Source organism: Trichomycterus rosablanca, chromosome 17, assembly GCF_030014385.1.
Source record: "Trichomycterus rosablanca isolate fTriRos1 chromosome 17, fTriRos1.hap1, whole genome shotgun sequence".
Lineage (NCBI taxonomy): Eukaryota > Metazoa > Chordata > Actinopteri > Siluriformes > Trichomycteridae > Trichomycterus > Trichomycterus rosablanca.
The window spans coordinates 4,765,142-4,789,458 of NC_086004.1; the positions used below are offsets into that span (position 1 = coordinate 4,765,142).

Sequence of the window (24,317 nt, forward strand, 5' to 3'; positions counted from 1 at the left end):
TTCATTAGCTCAGTGCGAGTCTGGTATTAACACACTTCAGCATTATCAGCGCTGACTGAAGATCAAACACTGACTTTTATTCACTGTAGAATATCTAGATTGCTTGTGTACATATGAATAGACAATCTATGTTTGCTAATGGGGCTCTTTAAATTTGACTTGTGTTATTTAAACCCAGGTCTGAGTATTGGTTCATTTCTAAAAGACTGATTAAATACAGCTCTGAACAATGACTAGCATTAGCATCCTGCTGACACTGGCCAGAATCAATGAGGTCTCGCTGCAGTTCTTCTCTCCTTCCTTAGATGGCAGCCTTGAAGCTTACACCCTGAGATCCTTTCTGCTCTGTGAACTGATTTAATCTTCTTCTTGTGGTGGAAGAGAAAAGCACCGCAGGGAACTGAGGTGGGAATAGAACACCTGCACTGACACTTCTGTAACAAATTAAATTTCTGCTTTCATCCAAACATCCTGAACACTTTAGGCAAAACATGACCAATTATGATCAAGGACAATGTGCATACCTCTCTGTACTGGTATGATTTCAAGCTGCAGGAGCTCCTCTTATTTGTAATTTAAAAAATGCTAAGGTGGGAACATCAAGGGTCGTTTGTTGTGCAGATTCATTAAAAGAGGTCAAATTGATCTGGTTTGTTTTATGCAAGTCCCGTGTGTCATTCCACAGCCTGTTCAAAGCTCTCCAGCATCCAACGCCTCTCAGTGAGAGGGCAGTAAGAGCTTTGCTCCTCTGTGGGAAGGAATGCAGCCAAATGTCATCCTGAAAAGCCTTACTGTGGCACAAAATTCACACAGAAGTCTGAAACAAATATCACTGGAAACATGTGATGGGTTAATCGGATTATCAGCTCTTTTTAGATTTTGCCTTTGCTGTTTAATATGAGAGAGAGAGAGAGAGAGAGAGAGAGAGAGAGCACCCAATAAAGACAATAAATATTACTGCTAACATCAATTCCACTTCATTTCGCTAACACCATTCCCAGTTAGCTGTTTTAAAACTAAGGTTATGTAAAATGCTTTGCTTATTCCTTTTTAAAGGCAACAAAAGTTCAAAAGTATGATGGCTTATTAGGGCCACAGTAAAAAACATTTTATAAGTTTCGGGTTCAAGGATCAAATCTAAAAGATTTCAAGAATAAAGTCTTGAGTTTCAATTTCAGAAATAAAGTTGAAATGTTTTTGAGAATAAAGCTGTATAAATTGAGATTATGAGAATAAAGTGCACTGTTTAGTAAAACCAGATTGCACATTCAGCCACAAAAATAAAATGCGGAATGCTTGTTTGTTTATTTGGATTTTTAACGTCATGTTTTACACTTTGGTTACATCCACGACAGAAACGATGGTTACTCATTACACAAGATTCATCATTTCACACAAGGTTATATCGAACACATTCATGGACAATTTAGTTTCTCCAATTCACCTCACTTACATGTCTTTGGATTGCTGGAGGAAACCGGAGTTCCCGGAGTAAACTCCACACAGAAAGTACCCAGACCGCCCCACCTGGGGATCCAACCCAGGACCTTCTTACTGTGAGGCGACAGTGCTACCCAATTAGCCACTGTGTGGCCCAAAATGCAAAATGTAAGAAAAAAAAAAGTACTTTAATAGAAGTAAATATGGCGCCGTGGCACAGCTGGTAAAGTGCATGCTGCACAGCAACATGGTTCCTGAGGTCCTGGGTTTAACTGGTTTCCAGTCACTGCCTATAAGGTGTTTTACATGTTATTTGAGTCAGTGTGGGTTTTCTTCAGGCACTCTGTTTTTTCAATAAAACATTCAGCCAGAGGGTGGACTGTGTACTCTACACTGTACCCAGGTGTGATTAAGTTAGGAAGTGAATGTATTGCCTCACAAAGGATCGCCTCCCTATCCAGTTGTTCAGGGTTGATGCTCAGTGTTTTAGGTGGTGTTGGATGCACCAAAACACTGACAAGTGAATAAGAGTAAATATTCTTGCAAATCAATAAAACTGCTCTTATGTTATTGTTTTTGTATTTAAAGATTTATTCCTTCTTCTAGATGGAAGCTAGTCCAGTAACACAGTTTTACAGGGTTTGTGAATGTTGCTCTTCTTCGATCGACACAGCATTAAAGAGAGCGTATAGTAAAATCCGCAATCAAATCAAATGATCAGTCCTTCAGATCCAAGAATGAAACTTTTAAGCTCTTAAATTACCAGAAAAGCCTGGAAGGTAATTTATATTATACTCACACTGAGAACATTGTTTCACTGAGTCAGGTTTAAGTATTGCCGAAGGGTTTTTCTTTAACACCCTCTCAGATCTTCCTAATCGTAGTAATAATCTTTTAATCCAGTTCTTTTGCACGTTTTTAAAAGAACAGGAAGTTAAACCCTACGTGTAATGGTTAGAACCTGTATAATCTTTCACAGTAATGTATTGTAGTAGAAATGTACATAGAAAATCACCATTAAAGGCTACATAGGTAAAAACCACTCAACAACATTTCCACTGTAATGGCATCAGTGAGAATGAGTGTTATTTTAATGATTCATGCTGTATTTTTTCTACTAATTTGACATTTTTTTCTTTAATTTTTATTATTATAGCTCTGATGCATTTAGTTATTTGCCTTCAGATTTAGATTGGGGTGTTACATATACAGAATTCAGAAAAAAGGTTGGGACAGTAGAGCAAATGTACATAAAAAGTGATGTTTCGTCCTGTATATGACAGTACAAATATCAGGGAATCTGAAGAAATGTCAGTCCTGTCAAGCTACTGTAATGAAAATAGCCCTATGGCGTTGGGATTAGTTCAGAAAATTGTTGTCACTGATCACAGTCTACCGCTGCATTAAGAAATGCAACCAGAAACTCTAAAACATACAGAGCAAGCCATATATCCTTTCTATTCAGAAATACCACCGAGTTCTTTGGGCCTGAACTGGAAACAGTTGCCCAGTTAACACAACTGTAAAGTTTACCTACACTACGTGTCTAAATGTTAGCATACTACGAAGTCTCAAACGTGTCTCATTCTTTTACTTTTCCAATCAATGTGGCTTTGAAACCCTCTAATGAAGAGGTGACTGATGACCTGCACTAATGCATGCTGGGATGGGCTAATCACAAAGATGAAGTGATTTCTCAATTTATCCTTCTGCAGGTGATTAAAATGTGAAAGTTCATCCAAAAGCTATCACCAAGCATATAAATCAGACCTCCAACCTCTGATTAGAAACCAAGTGGAAAAATTGGTTGGAAGGGAGAGGGGATTTTTTTTTATTGGATTTTAAAACTGGTTTTGACAGACAGATTATCCTGCAGAAGTCTGCTGACTGACTGGCATAACCCTGCAGGAGGTAAGCCACATTGCTGCTTTAGACTAAGCCTGACTGAGATATGTGCTTGAGCCGGTCAAAGGGCACTTGTCAGCAAACACCACCTCCAGGCCTGTCTCCAGAGATAAGTCCCAGTAGTCTAATCCAGGCAGGCTACTCTTGACTTTTATTTGTACCCTTAACGGGGGGCTATAGGATGACTCTTTGTGTAACCTCTTCGCTCAGATCTGTTCAGCTGGGGTGACCCTACTAAAAGTATTAGGATCTTATGGTTCACAAAATCACACAAGCCCCTTTACAACAACAAGGTCCAGATAATTGAAGAGCAGTATTTTTTATGTCTATTAAAGTAACTGATGATTCACAGTCTAGGATCTCCATCTGAGATGTTTTGTATATTACTGAGCTGCATGAGGACCACAGGTTATGAGTTTTATTGCAGAAATCCATGTAATTCCAAATGATTCAAAGTCTGTGTTTCTAAGCAAAATTGCTTATTGATTTGTGTAACTACACTACAAGCTTGCTACACTGATAGCTAAATACAAAAGATTAATAAATAAACAAAACTGTAAACATGTACGATAATATATAATCTCATAAATGTTCAGACCTCTTGAGTGAAACATACCAGCTTAAAATGCCTCCTCTCAGTAAAGGCTTTCCTAATTGTGTATAAAATAAGACATTGATCTGTTTTGCCCACTCGTATCTTAAATCTTGTTCAGTGTAAATATGACATTCTATCGTTCCACTGTGATAAACTAGTTTATGTTTAAAGTGGGTACCGCAGACACAGGATACAAAACAGAATTAATTAAGTCTCCTCCAAGCAAGCACAGATTTTATGATCAGTCAGTTCTTTCGTTTTATGACTAGTTTGTGTGATGGTGTTAAATTTGCAGTCATAAACACATACTTAGAACTCAGTGCTGGATCAGGTGCAAGCCCTGTTTGTGTAACTGGCCCCTGGTGCTCTCACAGCCAAATCAGCACAGCAAAACCTGAGTATCATCCAGCTTCATATGTAAATCTTCCAACAAAATGAAAGTAATGGGCACTCAGAGGAGTGGACTGGAGTGGCAGTATCATTGCCAAGAGAGGAAGGTATTAGAGAAGGATCACAAGCTACTTCATCGTATTATGCAGCTTTTTGAAATTGCTCTCTTGACAAATCTCTGATACATTTGAACTGCTGTCCAGACTAATGCGCCAATACATTACTCATTATTTAACAATCTAATTGATTAGTAATTGATTGTGCACCTTAACAAAGTCAAGTGTGGCAACGTGTTAAAGAGACATCTTGTTAAACAAATGAACCACAAATGACCACAAAAAAAGTGGTCAAGACCACCTTTATTGAGTCCATGATAAGCTTAAGCTTACAAATGTCCGAGTCCAAGTCAAGACTAATTTAATTAAGATCAAATTGAGAGCAAGATGAAGTTGAGACCAAGAACAAATCCTAACTATAATTATACTGGTTTATTTGATCAAACAATGTTTGTGCAACAGGCCAACCATGTTTTGTTTAATTAAACAAAAAACATCTCACACAACATAAAAAAAACCCATCAGTTAAAAACAGTCCTAGACACACAGAAGAATGTCAGACGCTGGACTCAGTTCCACCAAGTTAACACAACAAACTGATCAAATCATTATTTCTGTGTGCCGGTCACATCCAGAACAAAGTGTGTGTTCAGTGTAAATGTAATGGACTAAAGGACCACAGTGATGAAGTAGCTGATGTGTATAAATAGGTACCACTGAATACAAGTGAACATTATATCTCCTTTAGTCTGAGTGGCAAGTTTATTGCAGGTTTAAAATTAGCAATCATAAATAGAAATACTGCATGTCAGGCTATGGAATAGCAAGAAAGAAAAGATAGCTTTCAAATGCACTTTTATTGACCGTATAGTACTTTTTATATTATGCCCTATATAGTGAGAATGTGCAGTTTGGGGAAAGTCCTTTGGGATTCGACTTAACTGAATAGTTCCACTTGCACTATTGCCTTGCTGCATTCTGTTCAATTCACTACAGGGTGCTGGTAGTTATGGTGTGGAAGCTCTGACAAAAAATGAAACAAAACTTAAATTTATACAAATGAGTGCTTAGACCAGCTAGAATCCAGCCAATCATCAGTATTATTAGTCATTAGTTATGTTTGAAGTGAGTCTGGAGCCACCCAGAAACATGGCACCAGGCAGAAACACACCCTGAACAGGGCACCAATACATCACAGGGCTACATGCACACACACCACACTCAGTCAGTCGGTCAGTCAGTCGGTCAGTCACTCAGTCATTCGGTCAGTCAGTCAGTCACTCAGTCAGGCAAATTTCTGCATGTTTTTTTACCCATAAAAAACCCAAGCAGACACAGAGAGAACATGAGCTTATCACAAATAACTACTGCCAATATTGCTGTGCAGCACCAACCTTATTAGCTGTGACATCTTGCTGACTTTAATAAATACTTAAGTACATAATTACTTTAAAATGCCTTTTATCAAAGGAGGCATGATAGATGAAAAGAAAAGGATGGCAGAGGTACAGGAAAGATGACTGAGAAGTAATGTGTGAGGATGAGTGTGAAGTGATGTGATATCTGATATGTGTGGTGTGACAGGTTCAGATTATTGTATGCAAGTAGAAGTAATAAAAGCTGACATGACTTCAGAACTTTAAATTCACATCCTAAAACATCATAAACATCGCTTTATGTTTCCAGTCTGATGCCATGGTAAAACTACTTGTATGTGATGTAGTAGTAAAAGCTAACAGAGCAGGATTAATGCAGAAGAATGACCAAATTCCTAAATAATGCACATTTGACAAACAGGATCCAGCTTCTAATATATAGCAGAACATCAGTCCATTCTTCTTAGCCCTATTCTCTTACATACCTGTGCCTTTCTTGCAGATGTAGGGAAGATTGTAGTTGCAGGGCACGTCATTCCATTTACCGTTCTCATGGCCAATCATCACCACACAGTCCTCTCCGCCCGCAAAGAAATTATCAGGCTGGTTCTCCCGCCAGTTTTCATATTGCTGCATGAGACAGGGATATTTCCAACACACACTTAATCCCTTCATTTCGCTAAAGATTTAGCTTACCATGCTGCATAACTGATGCATCAGAATTTATTTATAGACACATTAAGTAGGTTTGAGATGCTGGCTGCAAACATTTATTTGTGGGGTTTAGGAAATTTTACCGAGTGATAAATATTTAGTCTGCCTGAACATCCTGTTACTGAGAAAACTGATCGGCTGAAATGATTTTCTCTTCTGAACGCCCATCTAAAGGCAATATTAGATTAAAAGTTGAGCACTTGAGTCCTTCATCACCCTTCTGTGTGTCTTGGCCATCACCAAGTTTTGCTTTTTGCTCAAACACTTGCAGACTCAGAATGTCAATATATCGAAGAATAAACAAGGACATTGAGATGCATTCAAAGTTAAATGAGCACATGTCCTCTGTGTCCTCACCAGATCCATGTTATCAGCCCAGTGAAAGTCCTCTTCTACTGTTCTGTCATTCAGACCAATCCAGGTGTTCTCGTGGGTCATACCTTTAAAAAAATACCAGACAGTCAAAACCAAAAGCAAACAAAAATATAAACTACAGATTTTTTCTCTCCACTTTTATTCGGGACTCAAGTCTGTTTGGACCCTGGAGCTCAGGTGGCACAGCGGTAAAACACGCTAGCACACCAGAGCTGGCATCTCAAACTCGTCAGTTCGAATCGCAACAATTTGCTGTTGTTCAAGGGAGGGTGCTGGAGATGATTCCTCATGATTGATGCAATTACGACCTCTGCTGGCTGACTGATGGCGCCTGCACAGAGTCAAGGGATAATGGGATTAGGGTATGTCTCTCCGTACACAAAGCTGATCCACATATGAACTCGCCTCATGCAGGTGAAAAGATGCAGTTGGTTACTGCACACGTGGAGGAGAAGTATGTTAGTCACGGCACTCCTCAGTCAGAGTCAAGGTCAACATCAGTGGAGAGAAAGCAATCGGGTAATTGGATAATTGGGGGGGAATGCAAAGAAAAAAAAACGTTTAGACCCCATGTGGAAATGTGTAAAAGTTTGGACCCTATGTGGAAATAGGTTAGCTTCAAGTGAACGTACATAAGCTATCACCTCCACCAGTCAGGATGGTGGGGTGTAAGACACTGTGGTTGGCAAATAGCACATAATATATAGAGGCAAAAAAATATTATTATTTCTTAATAATTTGAAACAAATGAATTAATTTTTACATTTATTCTGATTCATACTGTCTCTGTAGCCCTGATGTCTGAGGCAAATTTCTGACACCAATCATACTGTGACTGTTTGACTACATCTTGGCTAAGTAAAAATTATATAACTGTATAGCTGATAACCCACAGTTCTACCCACTAGGCCACCACTGCCCCACAAAATGAGAGTATTATAAAATTTCAATCATTTTTCTCCTAATTAATATTATCATGGGGACCATTAATCTTCCTAATGCCTGAGCTCCCTGTACTGCAGGGGTGGAGACTAGTATTTTTGGGGCAATTAGGCACATATTTTTGGTAAATGTACCGTAGCTCTGTGTGAGGATAAGGTCCCCTAAAACAGCTGGAAACAGGATATTCATTTTCACTGAACACCAACAGTATGCTGGCTAACACTAATTCCTAAACATGTTCAGAAAAGGTACAGTGGGCTAATTATACACTAAATGGGTAGGATTATGTGGACATCTGCACATGTGCTTTATGGACACCCTGTTCCAAAACTATGGGCATTAATGTGGAGTTCAAAATGTACAAAAATGTAAAAAAATATTGCATATTATAAGCAAGTATTGCACAGTAATGAGCTTGATTTTATTTTACAGTATTGCACATTATGAAATGTCATTACTGTTCTTTAAAAAGAACTAAAATCAATTAAACATATATCAAACAGAAAGTATATTAGCTTAATAAGCTGTTTGTGTGAGATAATATAAAAACCTGACATATAAGTTCTTCTGTGGAAAATCAAATAAATCCAATCATAAATGACGTCCACTCTACTGAAACATTTCAACTGTAATATCACTAGAACTATCAGTATTTCTTGATAACTTGGCTGAATTGAGTAATTTTCTAGAACAAGCTGTTCCTGCAGAAGGTTCGAATAGTTTTCTGAAAGCATTTTGAACCCCCCTGGCTTTGTTAACTATTTGGCGTATCAGTGAAAGGAATGACTGACCATTGATGAACCTCTGCTCCTCACTGGTGTGAATGCTGGCCAGATGGCCGTTGTGCTCTCTGCAGTCTTTCTCTGCATCTTCCCAGGTGCGCCGGTGAACAAAATACCTGTAACAATGCCCGTGGAACTTTCTCCAATTATGATCACAGCCCTCAGTGTCTGTGGAAAGCAGGAGACAGGTAGGAGGTCAGACAGGTGAGCTAAAAGGCCACGAGCCAACTTTTTCCATTTTCTTACTCAGATAATAGCTGCTGTGCCACTGTGAAGGTGTTACACAGTGATGATAATAAAGAAATATCAAGGCTTAAAAGAAACAACAGGTTTCTGCATAGAAAATATTAACAAAAGATGCATGTATATTAAGACGTTACAGAATAAATACAGTTTTACAGCTTTCTAAAGTATTTTAAAAGCTGTGCTGTTATATTTATTGATTACAGAAGCATGTTGGTTTTTACTGTAGTGTCATCTAAGCAATAAGGTCACAAGCTTTCAGTATTGAGCAAACAATGTCCTTATAAACAACAAACCTCAAATACATAAATTCCTTGACTGTCCAATACCAGGTACACTATATGGTCAAAAGCACTGGGACTCCCCTTCTAATGTTTAATTAATGTTTTAGCCTCAACAGTTGCTAACAGGTGTAATAAATTCATTATATAAGTTACATGCTTCCAACTTTGTAGCAACAGTTACAGGTTCTTTTCTGTTTCAGCATGACTGTGTCCCTGTGCACAAAGCAAAGTCTATAATGACATGAACAAAAGCTGAGTTTAAAGCAGCTCCAGTGGCCTGGACAGAGCCCTGACCTCAGCCCTACTCAACAGGTCTAGAACATTAACTGAGGCTTTCTTGACTGCCATTTGTTTATGAACTGGGATGTTGAACAAACTTATGGTCAGGTGTCCAATTACTTTTGGCCATATAGTGTATTTTGCATAGTGACAAACATTGACCCATTCTTGCCTGCACAGACTTAAGTCTTTTATTATTGCCCCTTTTATACCTAAACATGATCTCACCAAGTGTGAGAAGTTCAAAAACAGATGTTTTGATCATTTTACAAAATTTACTGTCTTATACTGGCCATGCCCCATTTTTTTTTTTTTTTAAGAAATTAATAAAGTTGAAACATTAAATATATCTACTTTGTAAGAAATAACACACTTGATATGCATAAATTAAATGAAACATATCAAATATGTACCTTTATTTAAATTAAATATTTATGGACACAGAACTAATCCATGTGCCTGCAGTCAGTTTCACACAGAGACATGTTTAAGTATTTTATTTCCTCCTTGTGTTGCTTCACGCTCGTGCTCTCTAATCCATGTCTGTGTGCTTAATGTGTGAAGAGTTTTGCGTTAGTAGCAAAGACAGCAATCGGGAGAACTGTCTTCCACTGCTGTGCTCAATGTTTAATTAAGCCCTGTCACATCCCTGTCTAAGCAGCCTCTCCACAAACCTCCAGAGCTTTGAGCATCTGTGCACAGCAGGAAGATTAAACTGCACCCATGTGCACGAGTGTGTTTATGTGGTGTGTATTTCTGGGTATTAACACGTAGGTGTGAATATGAGCTGCGTGTGTGTTAGGGTAAAGGTTCTCATCTGTAAATGACTTTAGAAGCATGGACGGATCATTGTGTGAGGCCTTAGAGACCCCACACCACCTTTTTTCTAGCTAATCTGAAGCGACACTTGCAAATTGGGCAGAGCAAATTGGGCCGTATGGGGCTATGATTAGCATACAGGCGAAGAAAGGGCCCTGGATGGGGTGTGATGATCCACACTAAAAGGAAAAGGTGTGAGAAAGATACAGTGCACAGTCTAAGCCTTTTTAGGCTGCTGTCATTTTGTCTGCTATACTTCTGCATGTTTCATTTAATAATCAGGGAAATCACCACTCATGAAGAACTTTCCTGCAGTGTGAACATGACATGGAAGGCAAGTTCTGCTTCTATTCTACTTTCCTAAAGCATTTGTTGGTGTTTGATTTCTGAGTTCTTTTCAGGCAGAAATGCACAATGGTTTGTCTGTAGGAAAAAAGCACCTACATATCATCTCAGCTGTAAAGCATGGTGGAGGGAGCATCACGGTTTGGAGCAGCAAACTCATTAAAGAATCAAGATGAAGCAAACAGAAGTCAGAATCATGTTAGAGGGACAAACTTTAGACTTGAAATACTGCACCATTACATGGCTGTTCAGTCAAAACATACCAGAATGGTCCGAAATTCCTCCTTACTGTTGTGTCAGTCTGATTAGCAGTTACAATAAATGCTGTTACTATTTTACCAGTTTTACCCAGGGGTGCTTTCGACCAGTTAGGCATCTACATACAGACATGACTGGTTAAGTCTGTTTTGGGGGGGATTAATGCCCTACGTAGGATTGGTGTCCTGTCTGGTGTGTTTCTGCATTGCGCAGGAAAAGATTCCCAGGAAACCGGTAGACCATGACAATAATGAAGATGATAAAGATATTAAAAATCTCCAGGTTTTAATTATAATGTCCTCAAACATCCTCAAAACAAATGTGAAATGATCAGCTGTGTTCTTTTGCATTCCAAATAGATATTTTAAGACACAATTCATGTGCTGTAGGGACTGTACATCTGCTCCACTCCAAAAAATATATACAAATGTGCTGTTTATTTATAGATGCCCATAAACCACTACCACAAAGCTAAAAAGGAAATGCCTCGTCTTGCAAGTCTGCTATTAAAAAAAGAAAAAACATCAAAAATCTTACACAGGTCTCCTGTCCTCTCTTCCTAAATGTGTATCAGAAACAGTGTGAATGACTGAAGTTGGTAAATGATTATATAGTGAAAACCCAGGCCATTATCTCTCCAAGCAGGTGAATTGAGACTTTAGAGGCTTTACAAGCTACCACAGACATGTAGGTCTTCCTTCCACTGAGTCAATGGGGTAAAGATGGTCCACAATTGTTTGGCCCAAGAGCATCCACAGAGCCTGATATTACTGACTAACACATCTGCTTTGATATTCATGTCATGCATTTCATTACTAATATTTGCAAACCAGCATTCCAGTGTAAGACAGGGCCATGCAAGAGCTGGCAGAAAGCAACCCAGAGATCTGAGAATGCCCTTGTGGATTTCTGCTATTCTTCAAATCTTTAAAGGCTCACAAAAACCACCCTCCTCCAGTGCCCATTCAAAGCATGCCAAGTGACCAGTCTGTTTTCTGATTAATATTCAGCAGTGTGAATGAGCAGCAGTTAAAAATAAAAAAGTGCAAATGCTTCCAACTGAGTGATTGGGTCATTTATCCCCATCACAAGGTGATATTTTAGTGCTCTAGCGTTCAAGACCCGTGATGATAAAAGATTGAGCAGGAGGGAGAAGGGATGGGTTTAAAGGCTCGTCTTCTGATGGCAATCTGTGTGTCTCAATCTGTAATGAAAAATACCGCTTTTCTCAGCCGAGAGCATAAAAATGAGTATGTAAAAGTCATGTCATTAAGATTTAAGATTTGTATAAAACAATAACCTGCATTTATTGTTTAACAAAAAATCAGTAAATCACTAAATTCATTGACAGTATTTAAAATATAAGTGTTCCTTTTTATTTATATGTAAAAAAGCATTACAGTTTATTTTTAAACAATCTAAAACAATCTAAGTTTTCTCATTTATAGTATTTACTCACTCCCTTTCTTAACCGCTTATCCAATTAGGGTAGTGGGGGTGCTGGAGCCTATCCCAGCTTTTCAATGGGCGCAAGGCACACAGAAACACCCTGGACGGGGCACCAGTCCATCGTGGGACGAACACACACACATACACACACCTATAGGGCAATTCAGCGTCTCCAGTTAACCTGACTGCATGTTTTTGGACTGTGGGTGGAAACCGGAGCTCCCGGAAAAAAACCCATGCAGACATTTGGACATGCAAAGGAGGAGAACATGCAAACTCCAGACTAAAAGGACACTTTAATCATGGTAAAGGAGGAGAGGCGGCACTTAAGTACTGTTGGATAGAACTAAGTTTTTAAAGCAACTGTACAATGTAAAACCTTCTACTATTTACTTGATTTAAGGGTAAGTTCTTCAAATCCCTTAAAGACATGAGCTGAATATTTAATAAGGGTGCTTACACATGATAAAACACTTGACAAAATGTATTCAGCCTACCCAGGAATCCTGACCTCCTGATACGTTATCACAATTAAGAAATCTTCATTAGTGTAAATGTTATCTAAGGACTCTGAGGAGTAAAATTAATTTGCTGGCGTCACTCTTATCTGATAACAGAACCTCAATGGAACCGTCTATCTCAATTATCAGCAGATCTGGGTCACCATCTCAGACCAGTCAGTGAGTCCCACTCCTGTCTTACTGCCAGTCAATTAAATGTTCCGCTTACAAACTCACAAAGAGAATGTGTGCCAGTGCTGTGATGGCATCATCCAGTCATGCCAAAACTTAAAATAATAAGTGTATAAAAAAAGTGTTCCAGAAAGTTATTTAATGTATCTAAAAAAATTAATTAAGCACTCACAGGAAGTGTTTTGACAATGTAGCCAGGAAAAGGATTTTAATTGGTCAAGAGACTGAGCAACTAGCTCACAATATTACAATATACATCATGCTGAATAAATGTGTAGTGTGTCAGGAAACTGCTTTGCAAAAACACTTGACCATAGCATTGAAATCCCATAAGCCTACAGTCAAAAAACAACATTTTGCAAAATGCACTCTGGGAATTGGCCGTGAAGGATTTTCAGCTCCTTAGAAACCGCTTTCAAACAATAAAATAGAGTATTTACCACTGCAGAATTTAGAGTGAGTTACAGTTTTCATTTATAATAATATTGTTGGTTTTGCTTATTTACTACACAGTCGAGTCACATTATTATGACCATTTCCTACTTTCAACGGCGGCAGTGCTTAGCTCACAAAGGAAGTCATGTTTTGTGGGCTGGCCGGGTGGGTATATAAGGTGTGTGATAGGCTGTCTGCACATACATCCCTTGTTGCTGTCCTGGGTAAAACTGTCCTCCCTGGGGTGGATGGAATCTTCCAGCAAGACAATGCAACATGTCACATGACTAGAAATGTTCGACATTGGTTGGAAGAGCATGACCAAGACTTTCAAGTAATACCCTGGTCTCCTAATTCCCCAGACATGAACTTAACTGAGCATCTGTGGGACCACCTCGATCCCCCATGCCCCCTCCAGCAGCTGTGGGACGCACTGCAGTCGGCATGGTTCCAGATATCTGTAAGAACCTACCAGGACCTTATTGAGTCATTCCCAGCCCGTCTAGCTGCTGTTCATGCTGCACACTGTGGTTACTCTGGATATTAGCTGGTGGCCATAATGATATGACTCAACTGTGATGAATAATAAAAAGGAAATTACATGCTTCCAACATTTTAGGAAAGGCCCGTCTTTTCTGACATGATTGTGCCCCTGTACACAAGGCAAGCTCTAAGACATGAAGAAAAGCTCGGATTAAAGAATCCAGATTCTTGACCTCAGCTTCAGTGAACAGCTTTGGAATAAACTGGAACATCAATTCAGGCTTTTCTGACCAACATCAGTACCCAGACAAACAAATGTTCTTTTTACTGACTGAGCACAAATTAGGCACAAATGGGCACAGACATACTTCATAATTCAAGTCGTGAGAGAAAGCTTTTGGTATCTTGGGCATTACAAAAATAAAATGAAAACACTTTATATAATATAATCATTTATATAATTTGTAATTATCCAGTGTTTATTTTAGTGATTTATAATTAACAGCTCATGAGAGCTGCACCTACACAAAACAACACTTCACTCTGCAGAACACAGCTGTGCGGTCACTACAGCATGTGAAGGACTTTTTACAGGCAAAAATGTCAAATGCTACAATTCTACACTGTTCTTACTAAAGTATAAATGTAACTTTTGTTTATTTACCTTCATTATATAATTATATTTTTATATTTTTGACAGTTAGTTTTGAATCCATGAGCTCATACAGTAGATCACTAAACATCTGTAACACTTCACATGGAGGGTGTGTTCGAAAACCTAGGGAGCTCTCTACATAGACAGCATTTTACGTCATCCTATGCACGCTCCCGAGGAATAGGCTGCTCGAAATCCTAGATGCCTTAACATGCTCACTAGTAAGGTATCTTAAAATTTCAACTGCATTTTGACTCGAGAACGAGGGAGCATCCGATGCTTCATTAGCGGTGAAGGCAATCCCAGCATTCAGTGTGGAACAACTTTTCTCACAGAAAAATAAAAAACATGGCGGACGGTGCAGAGAAACGAGTTATTTTCAAACGTAAATAAGTTATTATTGACTTTTAATTTGTATAAACTTGCACAAGTTTTTATTTGCAAATTCGGGCTTGTCAGCAAATTTAACCGTTTTCGGTACACGGAGGGAGATGTTAGTTGACATGCTAGCGCGTTGTGCCATCCTATCCCATTGGTTTGAACGGCATGAGGCTAACTGTGTTAGCTTAGTTAGCGAAAACTGATGGAATCGCTGTCTAAATAGCGTGTTCGAATAACCTGCCTTATAAGTCAATGACTTATTAGAATCCTCTCTTCTTAGGCAGTAAGACAGCAAGGCAGCTCACTAGGTTTTCGAACACACTCGGAAATTCTTATTTGTAAATATTTGTTTCTGTTCCTGAAAAGAATCTAAAAGATGCCATAGAGCATTCAGTACCTCAGTATAACGGAAAGTGAAAATGTGCCTCGGTAAGCCAAGAGCTGCATTATTAACCTCACACTCACATAAAAGTACACTGGGGATTAAATACCTTTATCCTGGATCATTTCTCTTTCTCTTTACTAGATGAATATTAATGCAATACATAACAGTAAAAATAGCAGAGAGAGTGTGAGAGAGTGTGAGAGAGCATTAATAAAATCTTCTTCCTTTAACACAAGTAGCATGAAATATGTTCCTGAGAAATAAAAAGCATGCATCTAACAGCCTTGGGATTAATTAACTACACGGTATCCAACCACTGTTTTGTTCAATTTGTAAGAGATTCGTTCCACTAGAAGGATGAAACAGCATCAGAACCCTTTATCTTTTCATGCATTTCATTCTGTTTTACTTATTTCTATTTCCTTTGAATATTTGAAGTCTTCAGAGCTAGCGTGTATGAGTCTGTTCTGCTTTGAGCTGCTGCATGTGTAGATGTGCTGAAGTTAGCAGAACGTTTACAAAGCTTTTTGTACCGCTCAGGTTTTTCAGCACGTATAAAAGTTAATAATAATAAAAATAATGCAAGTGTTCCAGAAAGTTATTTCATGTATATAAAAAATTTAAGTAGCACTCACAGGAAGGGTTTTGACAATGTAACCAGGAAAAGGATTTCAATTGGTCAGTAGGTCAATTAGATAATATGTTATTATCTAAATAACAATGCTCAGACTGTGAAACAAATATTCTAAAGGAATAAATACAGAACCTACAACATCACACTTATACCAAACTGCTGTTTTTATTTTACCTTTTACACACAGAACATTTAGCAGCATTTTTGGCTTGTTTAACAAAAGTGTCAACAATTGGAAGATGTGGATGTCAATCAAACGTGAGATTTTCTGTTAAAGTTCTGTCATGTTTTTAGATTATTAAAGCGCACTTATTACAAAACCCTGCTGGATTTTGAAGAGGAAAACGGGAAACGATGTAGTTTATTTTATTTCATAACACTAATGGATTAATCGTTGAGGATGTGAGAGATCTGAATGTGAAGCATTCCTACAGATTCAGGATCACAACAAGCTTCCTAAAAGACTGTAATTACTGTTACGCTATCTACGATTACACATGTGCTGGAAGCCAGACATTTAGTTGGCTGGCCTCCGAAGCATCATGGTCACTTGACAAGTTTGGCAAGTGAGAACTTATTGACTCTGGTCTCCATGGAAACTGGAAGGTCTTGCTGAGAAAAGCGAGCTTCAAAGGACCAGTGCCATCGGGATGAGAGCAGGAAAGCTTTGAATTATATGACATAGGAGACTGAGGACGCAAACAAATGAACCTGACACGGGAACACGGCATCTCTTTGATCACTCCAATCATTCGAGTGGGTTTGCTTGTACATTTAACGCGCCTCTCATGAAACAATGCTAGACTGTTTCTGTGACTCAGTACCTCTGACTCAGATATGCCCCTCTTTCTCCAAATATTGATCTTCATCATTCTTAGTATCCTCTGGCTGTACATTCAGTAGATTGGTTACAGATGTGTTTATGCTTCATTTTATATAAAAAACAAATACTGTGGGCAGTGGTACCCCAGCAGTTAGGGTAATGGACTAGTAATTAGAAGGTCGCCAGTTCAAGCCCGACCATCTCTCAAGTTCCCAGTTTTGGATCTTTGAGCAAGGACCTTAACCCTCAGTTGCACGAACTGTATTTGCTTAGGATAAAAGTCACTTAGGATAAAAGAACTTAAGATAAAAGTCACTTAGGATAAAAGAACTTAAGATAAAAGTCACTTAGGATAAAAGAACTTAGGATAAAAGTCACTTAGGATAAAAGAACTTAAGATAAAAGTCACTTAGGATAAAAGAACTTAGGATAAAAGTCACTTAGGATAAAAGTCACTTAGGATAAAATAACTTAGGATAAAAGTCACTTAGGATAAAAGAACTTAGGATAAAAGTGACTTAGGATAAAAGTCACTTAGGATAAAAGAACTTAGGATAAAAGTGACTTAGGATAAAAGTCACTTAGGATAAAAGAACTTAAGATAAAAGTCACTTAGGATAAAAGAACTTAGGATAAAAGTCACTTAGGATAAAAGAACTTAAGATAAAAGTCACTTAGGATAAAAGAACTTAGGATAAAAGTCACTTAGGATAAAAGTCACTTAGGATAAAATAACTTAGGATAAAATAACTTAGGATAAAAGTCACTTAGGATAAAATAACTTAGGATAAAATAACTTAGGATAAAAGTCACTTAGGATAAAATAACTTAGGATAAAATAACTTAGGATAAAAGTCACTTAGGATAAAATAACTTAGGATAAAAGTCACTTAGGATAAAAGAACTTAGGATAAAAGAATTTAGGATAAAAGTCACTTAGGATAAAATAACTTAGGATAAAAGTCACTTAGGATAAAAGTCACTTAAAATAAAAGAACTTAGGATAAAAGTGTCTGCTAAATGTTATGAATGTTAATATACTGGTGAGGTCAAAAGATTTCGTGTGCTTTTAAAAAACATGGCAGTCTAGGAATTTTACTAATAGTTGCAGTTAATCTATTTCTTTCATGAATTTCATTTCATAAATGGTACTGTGGGTTTGCTGAAAATATTTCTAGATATACAGATCATTAATTTATGTTTAGATTAAAATAAATTGGTCTGAAATTATGGACGAAAAGTCCTGTAACATTCTAGCATATGCTTTTTCAGTGATTAATAGGGTGGCATGGTGGCTAAGTGGGTAGCACTGTCGCCTCACAGCAAGAAGGTCCTGGGTTCGATCCCCAGGTGGGGCGGTCCCGGTCCTTTCTGTGTGGAGTTTGCATGTTCTCCCTGTGTCTGCGTGGGTTTAATCTGGGTGCTCCGGTTTCCTCCCACAGTCCAAAGACGTGCAAGTGAGGTAAATTGGAGATATTAAATTGTCCATGACTGTGTTTGACATTAAACTTGAACTGATGAACCTTGTGTAATGAGTAACTACCGTTCCTGTCATGAACGTAACCAAAATGTAAAGCATGACGTTAAAATCCTAATCAATAAACAAACAGTGATTAATACTGACTATAGTTTGTGATTTCAGTTACATTAGATGTATTTGAGTCCATCTTAGATGAGATTAAACTCAAAGAAGTCAGCATCACTTCTGAATTTTATCGTTATATGGTTTCTGCTTTGCATAGTGGATTCTCAACTCACATTTATAGATGCAGCAGCAAGTTTCAAAGTTTTTTATATCTTCAACTGCATGTGGTTATGTTAATTACAGAAGAATGTCAGTTTTTAATGCAGTGTCATCTGAGGGATCAAAGGTCATGGGTAATTAATATTGGTTCTTGGCTTGTTCATAGAGACTTCTGGTTTTATAAATAAAGACATTAAAATTAAAATAATAAAGGGGGGGGGTAGGGGGTAACTTTATTGGAATGAGAAATGAATATGTTGTAATTAGTAGACAGCAGGGCGGCATGGTGGCTAAGTGGGTAGCACTGTCGCCTCACAGCAAGAAGGTCCTGGGTTCGATCCCCAGGTGGGGCAGTCCAGGTCTTTTCTGTGTGAGTTTGCATTAGGTAACCTTAGTTTTATTATCATGGCACTTGTAACTAGCAGAATAAATTAAAATTTTACAATTTTTAAATTGTAAGTTACAATAAACTGAACTGAACGTTTTTTCTAAATCCACTGTTGTTACAAATGACAGTTTTAATGATTTCCTTTAATAAAACCATTCTCTATGTCTTGTAATGTTTTACAGAGTATTCAGTCACCGAACAAAACTGGCGCATAAATATACAAATAAATAACGGGAAAGGATGCACCCCACTAAAAAGAGACCGAGGTATAGGGTAGCGTTAGCTCAGCGTTTAGGGTACAGGACTAGTAATCAGAAGGTCGCTGGTTCAAGCCCCACATCTGCCAGCTTGCCACTGTTGGGTCCTTGAGCAAGGCCCTTAACCTGCAATTGCTTACAATGTATACTCTCTCAATTGTAAGTCGCTTTGGATAAAGGCGTCTGCTAAATACTGAAAATGTAAATGTAAATCCCCACACACCTGGTAGAAAAGAAATTGAACTCATGATGCAGAATCTCAAGTCAAGGTAGAAATATACTGTGACTGAATAACCACCAAATAAAAATGAGAGACTTTGGAAATTAAATGGCGAATTATTAAATACAAAATAACAAAGAAAATAATGACACTGAATAAATAAATCCGTCACACATTGTAGAAAAAGGAGAAAGAACAGAGACAGTACAGGAATGAGAGCTGGATGTCGCAATTTGGTGACTTACAATCTGCTGTCAGAGGACCGGCACCACAGCTTTAGGAGAAAAGGTGTGCCAGCTGATGCACTGACAAAAAGGAAGGAGAAAAGTCATAATATATAGTAAACCCTGCACATTAAGAGAATGACGGCTCACATCTTCTGACAGGGTGCTTTACTAAACAAGCATTCAGCATCCACCCCGCTACAAATAACAAGTAACTATGAGGAAATGTTGTACACTGTAGTTCCACATCAGACATCAAACCCAATAGCAGAAAACAGTTTTAATCTCTGCAGCACTTTGCACGTTTTGTGATTTCTGCTGCTTCTAATTTATAAAATGTCAGTCTATAAAAATTCATCAGCCAGCTTAATGAAGGAGGCAGAGTGGACAGCACCAACCCCACCACGTCCTGCTGCTTCAACTCAACCATAAGACACAGCACGACTCCTTTCTAATACACTTACTAAAACAAAGTGTGTGTGTGTGTGTGTGTGTGTGAGAGAGAGATAGAGAGAGAGAGATGGAGCAGGAGTGATATGGGTCGGTGTAAGGGTGCTTCCTCCACTTATCTGTGTGTTCTCCCTGCCTGTGTGAGTGAGCCGGGTGTCTGACTGCAGCATGTAATCAGGTGAAGATACGTTTCACTCCAGCAGAGCGATCATACAGTCGACTGTGCCTCCTGTTCTTTTACTGCTACATACCGGAGTATCTCTACATCCCTCTCTCGTTCTGTTTGAGGACGAGCGCTCACCTCAGAGCTCTGAACTTAACTGGAGGGTTAAATGGAATATCAAACATATTCAGAACTGTACCAAAGGGATGGAACACCATTATTTTAATATATATTTTCTTATTTTTTATGAGAGTGAATTATGATGTTGAATACAATCAAAGCTCCACTGTACTTGTGTAACTGTGTAAACCTCTTGCTCCAGGATCATAAGCATGGGGTACCAGAACTGGTATTCGAGGGGTGACATGCCGAGAGATGAATAGCAGAAGGTGTTTTGTGCGTACTGGGTTTTGCTTTGTATAAAAGTGTTTCAGGTTGCATTTTATGATGCAGCGGTGGACTTGTGTGACACAGAGTACCTGCCCTTCATGGAGTGGGATTTATCCATATTTGCTGAATATTTTTACAATATCCCTTGTGTTCTGCAGGTATCAATTTTGTTTATATTTCCAAAATAAGAAAGTTGGTCAGTCAATGTCTTTGTACATTTATCAGGTAAATAAAGGTGCCAAATCACAGATTGTTCTTTTTATTGTGTTATATGATTTTAATATGCTATAATATTGTAATATACTATCTTTCTCTATGTATTTAGTGACACACTGTTCTTCCTCATACTCTGAATGTAACTCACTAATAACCTCATTCACCTACAGAATGTTTGCTTTTCTGGTACCTAAACATTAAACGTTATACGTAGATACGTACCTTCCACCCCAATTTATATCACTATTAATGGACATATTTTTTTATAAACTAACTGCAGATGTTACTTAAGTCACTGCCCCTACTTAAACACCAGCCACATTTTTGCCTTCTTCTGCTAGCAATAATAAACCCTATAGCAAATAGGCTTTAATTTTCCATTTCAAATATGCCAGTTGTTTTGCATGGTTTGAACAAAAAACGTTTTATAACCGAATCTAAACCATTTATAATTATGTGTTTAAGTTTGTGTGTGCTGGTGTAGAAGTGTTCAATTACCTTTTTCACATATGGCTCCTCCATAGCTGGGTAAGCACAGGCACACAAACGAGTTGATCTCATCGATGCAGGTGCCTCCATTCAGACATGGGTTTGACTGACATTCATCAATATCTGACAAAGACAAAATAGCATACAACCATATGTTTACTCAACTGTCAAGATGTGACTTCCATCACTTAAATAAATTTCACACAGACACATGAAGTCAGATACCTTTCTGAAACGTCTGCTCATGCAGCATCACTGGAAAAATCTAAACACTTAAAGATGGTGCTGATGACCCTCTTTGTAAAATATAAGCTCAGAGAATTGCAATTTCTTAATATCCCCTTGATTTACAATTAAAGATAAACAGGATGCCCGTTCTTCCACTCAGAGACCAGAGACTTTAGGACTGCTGTTAAATACAGCTATGGTATTATATGGTCATACAATTTAATTTCCTATTAACAGGCCAAACCTGTTTTTAATGAGAGTCGAACCCTTTTACATGTGCACAAGCCAGAAATAAACCTCCATCAATGCTGTTGCTGAAAGCAAATAAATGCAGAAAATGCTAAAATTATTTTAAAATCTATTCTTTAAACTGAAAAAAGGTTTGCAGCACCTAATTGCGCAATATCTTCAGGCATAGAAAAGCGGAGCTCATTATAAATTGAATTAAGCATTGGTAAGCATTACCGTACGAAGGCTTTTTGCTTTGCTTGCACTATAATTGCAATAAAAAAATGTCCATTTTCAGTTTTGCTTTTAAGCTGATAATGTGTGTAAATCAATGCCAAACTGTATGTAATAATAAAATAAATTAGTGTTGATTAGTGGTTAATGTACAGGACTAGTTTCTAGATCAGAAGGTTTCTGGTTCAAGCCTGTTGGGCCCCTGAGCAAAGTCCTTAAAACACTTCACTCTAAAGGCTGAAAAGTAAACGTAATCATGACAATGAAATGAAAAATAATATCTTGGTGCATAAAACTGTGTGCACTGGAACATTGGAAGTATTAACAGAATAAATCATTACATCTATTTTTGTTGTACAGACATTTTAAGAGAGCACTAGAACTGTTTTGAAAGCACTAGAGTAACCTTGAGGACCAGGGTTTTAGCCTCTAGTTTCCTTTCTGTGTAAAAATGTAAGTTGTACTCGTTTCTGTTTAGGTTTTCTCCAACAACTTAGTTTTATTCTCCCAACTATGAAAAGCTTGGCAGTAGGTTTAATAGTTTTTCTAAATTATCCCGAGGTGTGAGTGAGTATGAATGCATTGAGATGCCACTCTATTAGTGTGTATCTCTGCCTTGCTCAGAATTCCCAGGGTAATCTCTAAATCCACATTAACTTGGATCAGAATAAAGCAGTTAGTGAAGATGAACGGGTAAAAATCAGGATTTGCCAAAATAAAGTGTTGAAAAATGACCTTGAATGCTTTAAATTGGTTCCAACACCACACGGTTTTTAATTACTGCCTTTTAAGGTATACCGCTTGGCCAAAAATACAAAAAGTATAAAAAGATTGATGCTCATTATCTCTGAAAGCAACATCAGTCAAAACACTGTTTATCAGGAACCCTATGGATTGAGTTTGGATGTCTGAGCATCCATACATCCTTTTGTGCTGACAGTGTCACTGTTTCCTATGGAGTATGCTGCACACTTTTGCCTCATCGGGCTCGTGGTTATGACACAGTAAAAGCGACTCAGGCAGTACTAACAACACTTACCATGAACAAAGCTTAACGTGACTTATTGTACTAAAACAATGAGCAAAGAATTCCATTAGTGGAGAGAACTTATGAGCAGTAATAATTAAGAGAGGTTTAGTGTTACTGTGTCGTTCTTTTAGTACATTAAACCATGTTCAGCTTTTTTAATGATAAGCTGATTCTTACAATTTCTCAACAACCTGAGCTATAACACAAGTTTAAAAGTGAAACAGGAGGAAAAATCCAGCTAAACACAGATATATGTGGATGCTTTTAGAGTGGATTTCACACTGATGCATATTTGTGCATAAGCAAGGCGGCAATTTGTGCCAAAGCTCGCGGTGAGCGAAGCACAAAACGCTTCTCATATGAATAAAACCTTTAGCTGTTCACCTACTGCCATTTTCACTGTTAAGCTGTTTTCAAATAATAAAACTTGTGATTACTGATTTAAAACTTGTGTTTTATATATGTGTTTTATATTTTGATGGAATGTGATATGCTTGTCTCTTATGAGTTAAAGAAAATGACTAATGACGGTTGGTTAATGGTTTAAAGGAACTGGAAAGACTCAGTACAAAGCCTGTCTAGAATAGTGAGGGCTGGTTAGTATTAAATTGGTTCCAGGAACATTTGGATGTTTCAGATGTTGTTTTTCTTTCACAATGTGTTTTATTGATTTGTGTTCTACTGTTGCTAAACGTTGCAATGCCTACAGCTAAACCAAAAATTTAGGAGGGAATGTAGTTGCATTGTAAGTTAAAAAAAGCACTTTTCTGCATAGAGACCAGCCAAACATGGTCAAACTTCTTTGTATGCCTATCGTCATGAGGGCATTTTATTCCCACCTAAATACATGCTCACAGACAACCACACACTCCTAAAAGCACAATAACACACTCGTACACACCACAGTTCAAAGGTCTGCTAGCCTGAAACTACACTTTTCTGGCTGATCTGAGACTGCAGGGGAAAATCAATTTCAGCCCAGCTGGAGAGTGAGAGCGCTCGGTGTTCGGATCATCAGAAGGTATCTTGTGGGCTGTGAGGTGAAAGCAAAGGTGAAGGCTGATTGGATCGTCTCTGGTTTTTTGCCTGCGGTGTAAATCCCCGATGGCTGAGCTAATGAGCTTTGTACAGTAAGGAGTAAAGTTCTGGGATGAAAGTAGCAGTCTTTCACACGAAGCGCTGCAAACAGCAGGAGATAACGTCGAGTCAAAGAGCCAGCTGATTTCATACAGGGCGAGGTTTAGCATGTCTAGACAGACCATCCAAGGATCATAGAGGAGATTAGATGCCCGATGTACATGTCTACTATACTTTGT

General features: G+C 38.1%; 1 protein-coding gene across 4 annotated transcripts in view; it reads right to left on the reverse strand.

Annotated features, from left to right (window-relative positions):
- ncanb (neurocan b) overlaps positions 1-24,317 on the reverse strand; it is a 145,697-nt gene that overhangs the window by 1,541 nt on the left and 119,839 nt on the right. For 3 of the 4 annotated variants that reach the window (XM_063013099.1, XM_063013098.1, XM_063013097.1), the window contains 4 exons: positions 21,291-21,404; positions 8,585-8,743; positions 6,834-6,916; positions 6,248-6,392 (listed from right to left, as the gene is read on the reverse strand). In XM_063013099.1, the coding sequence (XP_062869169.1) occupies positions 6,248-6,392; positions 6,834-6,916; positions 8,585-8,743; positions 21,291-21,404 (501 nt within the window). Of the gene's footprint in view, positions 1-6,247; positions 6,393-6,833; positions 6,917-8,584; positions 8,744-19,871; positions 20,344-21,290; positions 21,405-24,317 lie in introns of those variants that run through there. The other variant, XM_063013100.1, reaches the window with a different exon arrangement.